The 15,155-nt window shown below is 45.9% G+C and overlaps 1 protein-coding gene across 1 annotated transcript; it reads left to right on the top strand.

The window, feature by feature from the left end:
• The first annotated feature begins 325 nt into the window (after positions 1–325).
• LOC129682338 (tumor necrosis factor receptor superfamily member 26-like) lies at positions 326–7,016 on the top strand. Its single transcript, XM_055614654.1, has 7 exons — positions 326–403; positions 490–586; positions 1,434–1,562; positions 1,986–2,094; positions 4,436–4,512; positions 6,459–6,542; positions 6,970–7,016. The coding sequence occupies exons 1-7, from the start codon at positions 326–328 to the stop codon at positions 7,014–7,016; spliced, it is 621 nt and encodes a 206-aa protein (XP_055470629.1).
• The last annotated feature ends 8,139 nt before the right edge of the window (positions 7,017–15,155 follow it).

Here is a 15,155-nt window from a genome sequence, read left to right as displayed (position 1 = left end):
CGGTGGGTAGGGGCAAGGGCTAGATTGGGTGCTAGATTGAGTTCCTAGCACCCACAAGGTGACTTACAACCATCTGTAACTCCAGTCCCAGGGGATCCATACCCTCTTCTGTGTGAGGACACCAGGCATGCATGTGATGGTTACATACGAATATGTGCAAAACACTCATGCACATAAATGAATCGAAAAAAACCCTCAAGTGTAAAGTGTGACCGCTGGCTGGAAAAAAACGTATGCCAGAACACAAACGGTTCATTGACATCAAAGGCTCACAGCAAAGCCACAAAACTGTGTGAATTTGGAAACTGAGGAACGTATCTGCAAGATGGGCCCCACTACCACCAGCCAGACATGGGGAGACATGAACCAAATCGTAGCGGGAAGCTTTCACGTGGGAACCGGGGTCAGCGGTGGGGCCATCCACCTCCTCTGGGCTGAGGGTCCCAGATGGATGTTTTCCGAATGTGCTTTCCCTCTTTCTGATTCTAGGTGACAGTTTGCAGTGTAAGGGAGCCGAGCCAGTGTGGGAAGGATGAGTTCAAATCTGAGAACCTCGAGAACCTCTGCTGCCGACTGTGTCCCGCTGGTGAGTCCCAGGATGCTTTCCACAGGTCTGGCCTTCTGACTGGGAAAAGGTGCTACAGGCCTTTAGCTAGGGCTGAACTGGAGACTGCAGTGAGAGAGCTGGAATCTGACCAAAGAGTGTTATCTTGGCCACTGTCTGCTACTTGTCCTCCTGTTTACCCCCACCCAGGCACTGCCCCTGGCTTTGGAGGACAGAAACCAGAGAGGTGTATAGCTTGTCCAGAGGTGTGTGCGGTGCACATGTCTGTACGCACACCTACCTGCAAACGCACCGACGTGCGCACTTACATGGAAACGAGTCTGAGGAAACCCATTTGGCCCTGAACACACACCTACCTATATTACGGGAACATAGCCATGTGTGAGTGGGATGAGACTGCCCTGACTGAACGCTGCAGGAGCTGGCACATGCGCAGAGCATACAGTTAGGCGTGTTTCTCTCTCTCCCGTGCTTCTGCCGTGGGCCGAGAAGATGGCCACAGTGTAACTAACGAGGTGGGGACCTTGATCAAAGACCTCATCTTTAGAATCTGGGATTCTGTGAAACCGTCGTGGGATGTCAGGGACCCGGCATGGGAGGGGGAGACGGACATGAAGGCCTCTTGCAGGCCAGCTCTCTGGGCTGTGGAGTAGAGACGAAAACCTTCTCTCAGACACCCTGGAGGACATCAGTCTCAGCCAAGGGTTAAGGCAGGGCCTCCACGCATTAATCATGAAGACTGTGGCTGCGTATTCAATTAGGAAGTTCCAAGGGGACCGGGGGCCCAGGAGAGGGTAATGTGACGCCAAGGGCGTCGGGGAATAGGGCTTTGCTGGGCTCCCAAACACTTCTTTTTCCTGTCACATAGGCACCTACCTCAGAAAGCCATGCCAGAAGAACCATGATGAGAGTGACTGCTCCCCGTGTGAGACTGAACACTTCACAGCCCACAAAAACAGGGAATCTCAGTGCTTACCCTGTGCTCAGTGCTGGAAAGGTAAGTGTGCAGCCGTGGCTACAGGGCCAGCCTCTCCACTGATGGTTAAAGCTAGCAGACTGACAGGGGGAGGAGCCACAGGAAAGAAGATGGAAAAATTTGGCTCCTTTACACCTCTAACCTGGTACCAAGGCCTGATGGGCTTTTTCTCACCACCCACCCATTCACCCCTCCCCCCACATAGGGCTGGGAGGGCTCCATAGCAGAGCGCATGCTTGAAAGGAAGAGTTGGGGGGACTGGTGGGCCCTGTTCCTCGCCGGGGAGGCGGCTTGTTGTGTCCACTTGGTCCCTGCGTTAGACGGCAGGCTGGAGGCAGATTATGTGCCTAGAGGGAAGAGCCTGCGATGGTGACTTTACTGTGTCATGGGGTGATGCGTACACTGGGACAAACTCCCATGCTGATGACTGACCTGCTTTCACAGACCAGGAAGAGGTGTCCAAATGCTCCAAGAATGCTGATCGTAAGTGCCAGTGTAAGCAGGGCACCTACTGTAACTCTGAACACTGTGAGATGTGCTACCCGTGCAGCAGGTACCAACTGGGGGGAGAGACGAGTGTAGTCCCCTAGCCTCCGAGTCCCTGTGTGTAGAGGGCCTCCTGAGGGTAGCAGCTTGCCACATAGATGGGATGTTTCCCCCAGCAGCTCCCTGGAGTCAGTCCTCATTCATTTGCTAACTCATTCACTCACTCAACAACCTTTGGGCCTCAACAGGGAGAGACACACAATGGAGACACATGCAGAGCATTAAGGCCATTCGTGGTGGACTGGGGGTGAGGCTGAGCTGGTAATGTTTGCTTAGCATGCACAAGGCCCTGTGTTTTGTCCCCGGGACTGTATAAACCAGGAGTGGTGGTACAGCCTGTGATCCTGGCACTGGGGAAGTAGAAGGAGGAGGATCAGGAGTTCAAGGTTGACTACATAGTAAGTTTGAGATGGGCTTGGGGTAGGGATACTGTCTAAGAAAACACTGCTGGTGATGAGTGAGTTCATGGTGGGGGAGGCCACTGCACACTCACTCGACACTTAGCCGGAGGAACTGACGAGATTACCGTGGAGTAAAGGCTCAGTGAATCAGGGAGAGATGGAAGCATAGTAAGTTCACACACAGTGAGTTCTAGGGAGTTCCAGGCAAAGAGGATGGCAAAAGGGACTCACTGTTGAGAGTGGAGGAAAGCTAGAGAGACGGCCCAGGGCTAAGGAATGTGCTGCTTTTCTGAGGACCTGAGTTCAGTTCACTGCACCCACATCAGGGGACTCAAAACTGCCTGCAGCTCCAGCTCCGGGGACTCTGATGGCCGCTTCTGGCCTCTGTGGGCACCGGCACTCAAGTGTACATTATACACAGACACACACATATGCACACATGTAAACATAAGATAGGTCTTTAAATGAAGGCATTCTGTGGGACCAGGGATGTAGCTTAGTTGGTAGAGTGCTTTTGTAGACCTGGATTCAATCCCTAGCACCACCTATACCAGGTGTGGTGGTTTGGCTATAATCCCAATACTCCTGGAGGCAGGGTGCTCAGAAGTTCAGAGTCATCTTTGCTTGCATAACGGGTTTGAGGCCAGCCTGGGCTACATGAGATTCTGCCTTAAAAAAAAAAAAAAAAAAAAAATCTGGTGGCCACTTAACGATGACTGCAAACAGGGAATAAAACAGAAAGTTCTGTATGGTTCTGGAGCCCACAAGGCCAACATCAAAGACCAGAGGTGTCCACAGGGCCTCACTCCCTCTGCAGGCGCTAGGGCAGTTGTTTTCAATCTTCCTAATGCTGCAGACCTTTTTAATACAGTTGTGGTGACCCCCCACCATAACATATCTATCTATCTATCTATCTATCTATCTATCTATCTATCTATCTATTTATTTATTTTGTTGTTGTTTTTGAGATAAGATTTTTCTGTGTAGCCTTAGCTGTCCTAGAACTCACTTTGTAGACCAGGCTGGCCTCAAACTCACAGAGAGCCGCCTGCCTCTGCTTCCCTGAGTGCTGAGACTAATGGTGTGCCCCACCATCACCGCCTGGCTCATAAAGTTATTTTTGTTGCTACTTCATAACGGTCATTTTGATACTGTTATGACTCATAATGTAAACATTGTTAAATAAATAAATATTTTTTTTAGTGCGCATAGGTGTTTGCCGGCATGCCTGATGCTCGTGGGCACCCAAAGAGGGTGTTGGATCCTCTGGAACTATGGTTGTAGCTGGTTGTGAGCCACTTTGTAGATGCTGGGAATAGAACCTATGTTCTCTAGAAGATCAGCAAATGCTCTTAGCCACTGGGCCATCTCTACACTCACACACACACCCTTCTATTTGATAAGGCATGGTCTTATCGTCTATCACTGGCCTGCCTGGAACTTGCTATGTAGACCAGACTGGTTTGAACTCACAACATTCTGCTTGTATCTGCTTCCCGAGTGCTGTGATTTAAAGACATTCACAACCACACCAGGCAATATCTTATACCTGGGGGGCAGGTTATACACCCATAAACGTAATTCAGAAGTCACTGAACTGTGAGTAAAGACTGCTCTCAACTCCAGTTTGATGGAGGCTCTTGCTTGACTGCATATGCTTGCCTCTTCCTCGTTCACACTGTCTTTGTCTCTAGGCAGACTTCCCTCTACATGGTGGGATAGCAGATCTGGTATTCATAGCCAGGCATTCTATCTTGTAGGGGAGAGAGAGGGTCCTTCCCCTAAATATCACAGACATTCCTAAACTCTAATTTCTTCAGAGTGCTTTTGGCCAGAATGGCAAAGTGTAGCAGGGCTGTGCTGGGGTGGGGTTGGTCCTGTGGTTAATGAAGAGTGATTTCTGGGCTGCTGGGTGGAAGGAAGCAACACACTCTGCTTTCCTTCCAGCTGTCCTAACGGCACAGTCAGAAGCCAATGTAATGCCACGATGGACACGGTGTGTGACACAAACAGTTCAAAGCCAGGTAAGGGTCTGTCTCCTGAGCTCACATTAAAAATGTTCACTGGTGTGCTGGCTAGTTCTTCATGTCGACTTAACACAGGCTAGAGTTAGGTAAGGAAAAGAGAACCTCAACTGAGAAAATGGCCTCCCTCAGATCGGCTGGTAGGCAAGCCTATGAGACATTTTCTTAATTAGTGATTGCTGTGGGAAGGTGCTGTCCATTGTGGGTGGAGCCACCCCTGAACAGTGGTTCTGGAGTTTATAAGAAAGCAGACTGAGCAAGCCATGAGGAAGAAGACAATAAGCAGAATCCCTCCATAGCCTTGGCATCAGTTCCTGCCTCTAAGTTCCTGCCTTGAGTTCCTGCCTTGACTTCCCTGATGATGGTCTCAAGATGTAAGCTGAAATGAACCTTTCCTCCCCAAGTTGCTTTTGGTCATTGTCTTAGGGTTTTATTGCTGTGAAGAGACACCATGATCAGGACAACTCTTATAAAGGAAAATATTTAACTGCGTGTCTTCCTCCATTGCTCTCCTCTTTTTTAAAATTTGTTTTTTAAGTATGCATACACATGCACATTATATATTATATATTATATATTATATATTATATTATATATTATATATTATATATTATATATTATATTATATAAGATAATATATAATATGTTCAGTCCCCAGAAACCTGAAACCGACGGTGAAGGAGAGAACAAACTGAACAAAGCTGTCCTCTGACTGCCAAACACATAACAGTAAATTGTTTGTTCGTTTTTAAAATGGAGCTAGGGAGCTCAGTAGTTAAGAGTACTTGCTGCACAAACAGGAGGACCTGAGTTCAAATCCCAGAGCTGTGAGTGGCTCTGCTTTCTTCTCTCAGACTCACTGGATGTCAGCCTGGCTGCAGGTTCAGGGAGAGACCCTGACTCAAGGGAATAAGGCAGAGAGTAACAGAGCAGGACAAGTCCTCCTCTGACCTCTGCATGTGTGTGGAAGAACACACATGTACATATACACACACGCACACACACACACACACAAAGCATGTAATAATAAATAATAATAAAATGAAGTTTAATAAATAATAAAGTAAAAAATAAACATCCAAGTGTGGCAGTACAGGTCTGTAGCTCTATCAAGGCAGGAGGAGACTGAATTGAAGGCCAGTCTGGGCTGTATATCTAATACTAGACCAGTATTAGTCAGGGATACATAGCAAGATCTTGTACCAATAAATACACAAACAAACAAACAAATAAGTAGGAGCTGGAGAGATGGCTCGTTGATTAATAGTACTTGTTGCTGTTGCAGAGGGCCCAGGTTCAATTCCCAGCACCCACAAGGCAGCTCACAACCCTCTGTAACTCCTGTTCTAAGGGATCTGGCGCCCTCTTCTGACCTCCACAGGCACTGCATGCACACAATGTGCATACACATAGACAAAACACCTAAACACATGAAAATAAATATTAAACACTAAAAATAAAGTAAATAAATAATGAGCAACAATTTTAGAAGGATACTTAATACCAAAAACAATAAATAAATACATACATACTAAATACAAATGTCTTATCTGAGACTAGGAAAACCTTTAGCTTGAGTGATGTGTGGGAGATACTGGCTTTGCAGCTACTGATAGAGCCTAAGAGTTCACAGTTCCCTCTAGCCTGATCCTGTGTATCTGCATCCTGGGCTCTCCCTGGGCTTGATTTCACAAGGAGTGAGGCCAGGACTCCTGAATGGTCTCATCAGTCTGTGGGGAGCAGAGCCACTTGCTGCTGTTCCCTTGCTCCTTCCAAGGACCTTAGCAGGACCATGGCCTCTGAGCCTGGACAGGAAGGAGGAACTTCTGTGGTTTGTCACTCTAATAAAGACTTCTCTGCCTTGGCAGTCTCCTCTTTCATTCCAGGAATGTCAGGCTATCAAAGTCCCTGCTGCTCTGAGCCTCAGGCTAATCTAATTTTCTCAGCTGCTATCATCAGCATCATTGCTGCTGTCATCATCATCATTTATGTCATCATTCGTGCAATCATTTGGTGTTCTGATAAAAGAGGTGAGTGAATGCTGGGCAGTAGTGGCGCACCATTTTAATCCCGGCACTTGGGAGACCCCAGCAGGTGGATCTCTGTGTTTGAGGCCAGCCTGGTCTGTAGACTGAGTTCCAAAACAGCCAGGGCTACACAGAAACCCTGTCTCAAGAAACACACCAAAAGAGGTGAGTAAAAGCCAGAGCAGTCTGTGTATCCATGAGAAAAATGCGTGTGCACTCACATGTGCCACATACATGCAGGTGCCCAGAGACCGAAGTATCCGATATCCTGGAGCTGGGATTACAGGTGTCTGTGAGCTGCCTCACATGGGTACTGAAAACTAAATTGGGGTCCCCTGAAAGGGCAGTGTTCACTCTTACCTGCTGAACCATCTCTTCAGTCTCAGAAGAGGCAGGAGTGTTTGATAAGGCTCTGGGTTTCTCTTTGTAGGAAGAACAGTCCCAAGGAGTGTCAACAGCAGCAACTCACGTAAGTGAATCATAGTGGAAGTGAGTGCCTTGTAGGGTACCCCCAACCTGGAGCAGGGGACAGAGGGATGGGCTAAAGGGGCTCCTGCATTTACACACAAACACACACACACACACACACACACACACACACACACACACACACTGGCAGAGGTTCAGCTATATGGTGCCAGGTTTTAGAAACACAGATAAGAGTTTGCTATGCATTCAAGACATTTCCTTTCCCCTGAGGAAGACACTACACCAATGAATTCACTGTGTGTTTCCTTTTTTTCTGATTTTAGGAGAGGAGAGGAGTCAGCTTTGTAAGTAGTGTGCTGCAAAAATCTTTTTTTTTCCCCTTCAGAATCTCATATAGCCCAGGCTAGCCTCAGGCTTGCTATGAGGGTCTTGAATTTTAAGAAACTTTTTTAAAGTATGTGAATGTTGTTTTTAACCTATGCATATGTCTGTGCACTGTGTATATGCCATGCCTGGATGGGTCCCTTGGAACTAGAGGTACTGATCCTCCCTGTGGATTCTGGGAACTGAGGACAGGAACCCTGCATGAGCAGCCAGTGCTCTTAACACTGAGTCTGAGCAGGAGCTCCTGATTCGCCTTTCTCTACCTTAAGTACCACCACACGCAGTTTCCTGGGCTTTGTGGGTACTATGTCATTTCCTAGAAATTCATGATGGTGGCTCCTGACCCTCCCATTGCTGTGTGCTCAGGTCTTCTTAGGGTGGCAATTCAGTTTCAGAAAGCTGGGCGGTATGGCAGGCTAGGCCTCCCCACCTTCATCTTTGGGTTTCGTTTGTGCCATGGTGTCTGTGTCCTTTTTCTGAGAGCCGAAGTGTGCTCTGGAAAGAGACTGAGGTTCTAGCTCTTTAGACACTGAGTAGAAACTGAGGCACAGAAAATCAAAGGGAGGTGTCCTACCTTTATAAAGAGAAGAGTGCCATAAGCTGTTGTAACAGATGACTGCAAAGTGGAGGTCAGCCCATCAGGAATGCACTGTCCCACCATTCTTGGTGGTTAGAAGTCTAAACCTAAGGGGTGACTAAAGCTAGGTCTCTCGGTGGCTCAGAGAGTCCCCCCTCCTGTCTTTCTTCTGGGCACTGCCAGTCCTTGGCTTGAGGCTGCTTAAGCTAGCCTGCCACCATCTTCAGATGTCAGGTGGCCCACCCCCTGCCTGACCAGCTCTTAGCATGTGTCCTCACCTAAAAAAAAAAAAAAAAAAATCCAACTAAGATCCTAGTTGCAGGCAACTGGTCAGGACATGGGCTTATCTTTTGGAAGTCATAGGTAACTCCACAGAAGGCTTGTCTTAGGATATGGTCAGGCCCTGATGTCACATGGTATAGCTCTCCCTGGCTGGCCTGCCAGCTGCATGGCATCCCTTCCTCTCAACATGCCTTGGGTGGAGCTAACCACCTTGCCAGGCACTGCCCTGAATTCAGGGTAAGGAAGGACAGGGACAGCCTCTACAAACCGTTCATCCTGAGCCTCTGGCCTTCCTAGAAGAGACCAGAAGTTCCTTCCAGAAGGAAGACTGAAGCCACGTTGGGCTTGGCTGCTTCCTGCCACCTGAGTAATAAATGAATTAGTGACAGTCTTAACTGGCCCTGTCCCAGCCTGGGTCTCCTGACCACTGGGGATTACTTGGAAACACAAAGAACCTCCCATATCTTGAGAAGCAGAGTCACAGAAGTGCTGCAGCTTTCCTCCAGAACATTCTAGTAATGTAAATAGACTCTTGGTTTTGTATGTGTGTGTGTTTGTTGTTTGTTTTGTTTTTTCAGCCACCACTATGCTATGAAGTTCTAAAATGTAGAACTTCAGATGGTACTCCTGACGCTCCTTGGATTTATGGACACTGAGATTTCTGCGCATGGAAGTTGAGGAAGCAATGAACATGGCAAGCTTGATAGTGCTGTTTCTAAACTTGAGAGTGGCCTCCTGGAAACTAATAACTATACATGTGTTTGCAAATTGTGACTATTTAGATGCTAAAAATTGTGTTTCCTGGGCCTTCAAGCTGGAGTCAACTGTCTTTTGGTACAGGACTGGGCCATCCCAAATAGCCCAGCTGAATTTGGAGCCAGCACCCATCCCGCTGTGAACCCCAGATGTGTGATGTACCCTTCTCTTATGTAAAGCCCAGCTGTCCCGTGTGCAGCCAAGGGCTTCCCTCCTCAAAGCCTGCTGTGGCCTCAGAGACCACAGCTGAGCTCTGAACTTGTCAGCTAGAGCCAGTTTGGGCTAAGAATGTCTTCCTAGGAGCCAGGGATGGGAAGACATAATTGTTGTCCTTTGAGCCCATCGGGCACCCTTGATCTACATTGGGATTTGGCCCAGACAAGGTGCTCTGTTACACATATAAGTTCACCACAAAGACCTCTAGCAGGCATGCCTGAGCAACTGTGGACCCAGCCACACCAGGCACCGGGAACACTGTCCATGCTTTTTGGCTATCCATACCTCAGGCACAGGAACTAGCCTTAGATTCGATTCCTCTCAAACTACAGTGAGTAGGTGTGTGTGTGAGAATTCCTCAGAAGAAGCTATGTCTACATAGGTTCATTGACTAAATGATCTGGAGAGGTATAGCTAGGCTGTTCCAACCTACTACACAGTGGATGTTTTGCTTCCCTCTGGGTCAGACCTAACATCCTGTAGAAAGCAGTAGGCATGAGAAGCACTACAGAAACCAGGAATGTTAAACACACAGGGTTGTCTCCTCAACAGAGGAGATGTATAACCTGTCTTCCACCCTGAATGCTGGTGTGAAAGAAACTTTTTTTTTTTGTAATTTATTTATTTATTATGTGTACAGTGTTGCCTGCATATGTGCCTGCAAGCCAAAAGAGGGCATCAGATCTTATTATAGACGGTTTTGAGCCACTATGTGGTTGCTGGGAATTGCACTCAGGACCTCTAGCAGACAGTGCTCTTAACCTCTGAGCCATCTCTCCAGCCCCTAAAAGGAACTTTTATTTACCGGGTTCAGTTGTTGTTTCAGAGGCTTACTGCCTCTGTCTGCTAGCCTAGGCCTAGTCCTGGAAGCTTCTAGCCTCCATACAATCTAACCTAGGCCTAGAATTTTTTTCAGCCTGTGAGACTTACTGCTTAATAAGCTCACCCTTTCTTGTTCTTTTTGGACTCTGGCTGGCTTGTTCAGCTCAGGGGTTCTGGCTCAAGCTCCTCTCCAAGCTGAGTGACTCAATCTGGCTTTTCTCTTGGCCCCTGAGTTTCTCTGCTTGGCCTCAAACTAACTCCAACAATCTTTTCTAATCTTCCGACTCCTTCTCGTCTTCTGGCTTATTCTGTCTTCACCTGTGTCTAGCTTGTTCTCTCATTCAACCTCTCCATGGAAAACTCTCCAGTAAAACTCCTCTTCTCTCTCTGCATTGCCTCTTAAGTAACTTCCCTTTCCTTTTTCTTCTCTGGAGAGTTGGGTGTATCCTATTTTGTCAAATCTTTTTTCTGATTCATCAGCTTTTCTGTCACTCAGACATCACTTTCAAACATGGGTACTTTCTTCTACAAACTAATTTTACCTTCACTGTTTGGGGTTAAAGAAATGTATTGCCATGCCTGGACCTAAGCTTTTCTTTACCTGAAACTTGTTTTATACCAGGCTGGCCTTGAACTCAGATCTGCTTTCCTCTGTCTCCTGGATTAAAAGCAGGTTTGTATTCTAGCTAGATCACACAGACCTAGAAGGTCTTTGGATGTGATCTCTTGCCAGAGCAGCCATGTTCTAAATTAAAATTCCTCTTCAGGCTGGGAATGGATGTAGTTAACAGCCTGGTTATCTGTGTTACCTGTAGAACCAGATCACACTTGAATCTCCCAGACTATTATGTTTGTTTATCCCAGATTCTTCCTCTCTAGGCCATTTTCTTGAGCACTGTTTCTAGTTTAAAAACCATCCTTATGGGAGATGTCATTTGTACATTACAATAGCCTAGGTCATGTGGCCTCTGTGCTATCTATAGAGCCAGGCTACTACTGACTTCCACAGTTTCTTCCTCTTCCTCCTCCTCTTCTTCTTCCTCTTCTTCCTCTTCCTCCTCCTCTTCTTCTTCCTCCTCTTCTTCTTCCTTTTCCTCCTCTTCTTCTTCCTCCTCTTCTTCTTCCTCCTCCTCTTCTTCCTCTTCTTCTTCCTCTTCCTTCTCCTCTTCCTCTTCTTCTTCCTCTTCTTCCTCCTCTTCCTCCTCCTCTTCTTCCTTCTCCTCTTCCTCCTCTTCTAAGATTTTTCCTTCTCTTCTTTCTCTTCTTCTTCCTCCTCCTCCTCTTCTTCCTCTTCTTCTAAGATTTTTCCTCCTCTTCTTCCTTCTCCTCTTCCTCCTCCTCTTCCTCCTCTACTTCCTCCTCTACTTCCTCCTCCTCTTCCTCCTCTTCTTCCTCCTCCTCTTCTTCCTCTTCTTCTAAGATTTTTCCTCCTCTTCTTCTTCCTCTTCCAGGATTTATTTGTTATGTATACAATGTTCTGCCTGCATGTGTACCTGAACACTAGAAGAATGCACAGATCTCATTATAGATGGTTGGGAGTCACCATGTGGTTACTGGGAATTGAACTCAGGATTTTTGGAAGAGCAAACTGCTCTTAACCTCTGAGCCATCTCTGCAGCCCTCAACTTCCACAGATAGTTATATTTGTTTATCCCAGCCTCTTTTTCCCTAGACCTGTATGTTGAGCATTGTTTCTGAGTCAACAGAACAGACCTTTGTTTTTTATTTGCTTGTTTGTTTTTTCTCTGTACAGTGCTGGATATTCTGGAACTCATTCTGTAGGCCAAGCTGGCCTCAAACTCAGAGAGCTGCCTGTCTCTGTCTCCCAAGTGCTAGGATTAAAGGCCTGTACCACCATACCCAGCTAACAGAACTCTTTATGTAAAAATGTGTTAAGCTGTATTATACTCAGGGATTGAATTAATTATCATTTAAAAACATTTTTCCAAAATTGTTCTGGGCAAGCTGTGCTGTGGCGCATGCCTGTGATCCCAGCATTCAGGGAGGCAGAGGGCAAGTAGATCTCTGTGAGTTCCAGCCTGGTCTACAAAGCAGGTCCAGGACAGCCAAGGCTACACAGAAAAACCCTTTCTCGAAAAAAAAAAATGTGCTGGGCTTAAATATGGCTAAAGAAACTGCTGGGGTCAGACTCTAGAAGTTTGAGCCAGCACAGGCTAAGCTGTATTGAACCAGATTTCCTTCTTGATTCAAGTGGATTGTTACTTTGTCATTCCTGATGTTTGCAGAGACCCACAACATCACAACAGCAGGTAAAAAACAAACAAACAAACAAACAAATAAACAAAAACCTATGGATCTATATTAATTTGACAGAACTCTATTCTTCCCCAATCCAAGGACTATGAATACTGTCATATACCCAAAGCCATACGTGAGATTGCCCCTGTATTGTGACACTTAAGTCTTCTAATGTGTCTGAAGTATGCCTTGATTTATAACTTTTTGTTCTATTCTACAAAACTCCATGGAACCATGGAATTGGGGGTACTTAAAGCTATATTTCTGGGGCCATAGTCGCTCAGATTTGGCTCCAGAATAAACTATTTCTCATTCTTTTTGAGAGCTGTGTTTTTGCATCCACCCAAGGACAAGGGGCGGTGACAGTCACCAAGACCTCCTATGTGCTTTGAGTTTTTTGAAATATTAAAGCTACCAACATGAAGCTTCTGCACAGAGTTGTATGTGCTTAGATCATTTCTTTTTATAAAATGGTTAATTCTTTTAAATTAAAAAAATTACTTTATACGTATGGATGTGTTTTAGTTAGGTGTTATAGACAGCAAGACTATAAGCGGTTTGGGGGAGAAAGAGTTTGTTTCATATTACACGTTGTAGTCCACCATGAAGTAAAGTCAGGGCAGGAACTCAAGCAGGAATTTGGAGGCAGGAACTGAAGCAGAGGCTTTGGAGGAAAGCTGCTTACTGGCTTGCTCCTTATGGCTTTCTCAGCCTGCTTTCTTACATACCCCAGAACCACCTGCCTGTGGTGAGACCACTGTTGGTCTAATGTTCTTGTGGAATGTATTCAATTTACCCTTGTTTATTCAAATGTTGATTTCTCTACCCCACTATCTGGTTTCAATCTGGATGTTGCATTGTGATGTTTATTCTAAACTTCACCTGTCTCAAGTTTATGTAAATATGCCACCATTTTGTCCTCTGTATTCTCAATAAAACAACCAGCCAATGCTGAGCAATGGCGAGAATTGGGTGGGTCCAGAGGGGAGGAGAAAGAAGCGAGTGGGAAGGAGTCGGAGAGCAGAGATTGGCAGGAGAGGAGTTTGAACCAGGAGGAGAGATGAACGGGACCTAAGATTTGACTAAAAGCAAGTATAATGTGGGAAATCTGAATGGGAGGAAACTATGAGGGCTTGGAGGTTTAGGATGGAGTAACTATTGCCCAGCATTGTGCTCTAGGTTAATTAAATAAAACCTAGTCTCTGTGTGGTCATTTGGGTATACAGCTGGTATAACCGCTGTTTAATTAAAAGATAATTCAATAATGAATATTAATAACCAAAAATGCACCGCCCACTGATGTGGGCTGGGCCCTCGCACATCAGTCATTTTTTCAACAAAATGTAGCTAGGCATAGTGGCACACACCTTTAATCCCCACATGGAAAGCGGAGGCAAAATCTTTATGAGTTCCAGACCATTCTGGTCTACATGTAAGTTCCAGGACAGTCAAGGCTACATAGAGAGAGAGAGACCCTGCCTCAAAAAAAGAAAATGCCCCATAGGCTTGCCTGTAGGCCAATCTTATGGAGGTATTTTTTTTTCAACTGTGGTTCCATTTTTTTCAGATAACTCTAGCTTTTGTCAAGTTGACAAACTAACCAGGACAAGGGGTTTACCCTGCATGTGTATCTGTCTACATTCATACCTGGTGCCTGAGGAAGCCATAAGGGCCTTGGAACCTCTGGAACTGGAATTACAGCTGGTTACCAAAAGCTACATGGACACCAGTAATCAAACCCAAGTTCCACTGAGTCCTCTCTCCAACCCCATGATGGTTAATTCTGTTTTTCAGTACGACATAATCTAAAGCTGCCCAGCAGGTGACTACAGGCACATCTCAGAGGAAATTCCTAGATCCAGTTAATTAAGGGGTGAATGTACCGTGAGCCAAAACAAACTTTCCCTTAAGTTGCTTTTCTTGGGTATTTCTCTGTCTCTGTGTTTCTCTCTGAGACTGGATCTTACTCTGTAGTAACCCTGGCTGGCCTGGAACTCACAGAGATGTGCCTTCCTCTGCTTCCTGAGTGCTGGGGCTAAAGATGTACACCATCAGCAGGTTGTGGAGGGACACACCTGTAATCCCAGTACCCAGGGAGGCAGAGGTAGGCAGATCTCTGTGAGTTCCAGGCCAGCCTAGTCTACAGAGTGAGTCCAGCACAGCCAAGGATACACAAAGAAACCTTGTCTTGAATAAATAAATAAATAAATAAATAAATAAACAAATAAATAAATAAATAAATAAATAAATAAATAAATAAATAAGAAAAAAAAGGAAAGAAAATGTACACCATCATACCCAACAGGGTTTTTTGTTTGTTTGTTTTCTTTTTTTCTTTGCTTTGCTTTTTCTTTTATTTTCTCTTTTTTGAGACAATTTTGTCTGTGTATCTCTGGCTGTCCTGGAACTCATTCTGTAGACTAGGCTGCCTCCTGAGTGCTGGGATTAAAGGTGTGTGCTACCACTGCCAGGCCGTTACTCTGTCTCTGTCTCATTCTTTGTTGTTGTTGAGACAGGATTCCACTCTGTAACCCTAGCTGGACTCTAGACAAATGTTGCTATTAATAATGTGTGCTATTACACTTGGTTATTGTGTTTATATTGCAGTAATTAGTGTATATGTCCCTGAGGGCATACACATATGAGTGCAGGTGCCCTTGGAAGTCAGAGGAGTTGCATTCCTTGTAAACTGGAGTTAAAAGGCAGTTGTGAGCTGGGAACTGAACTCTGGTTCTCTGAAAGAGCACTATATACTCTTAATTGCTGAGCCATCATTTTATGGTTTTTCATACCTGACCTCACTCCTAGCCCAGGCTGGCTATCTGTGCAGCCCAAGCCTCAAACACACAGTCATCTGTGACAGCCAGAACAACGAAAGCTAGAGCTTGGAG

The sequence above is a fragment of the Psammomys obesus genome, unplaced genomic scaffold, assembly GCF_907164565.1.
Source record: "Psammomys obesus unplaced genomic scaffold, mPsaObe1.curated_primary_1811, whole genome shotgun sequence".
Taxonomy (NCBI): Eukaryota; Metazoa; Chordata; class Mammalia; order Rodentia; family Muridae; genus Psammomys; species Psammomys obesus.
Note: the sequence above shows the minus strand (reverse complement) of the source record. Positions and strands in the feature narration are given on the sequence as shown.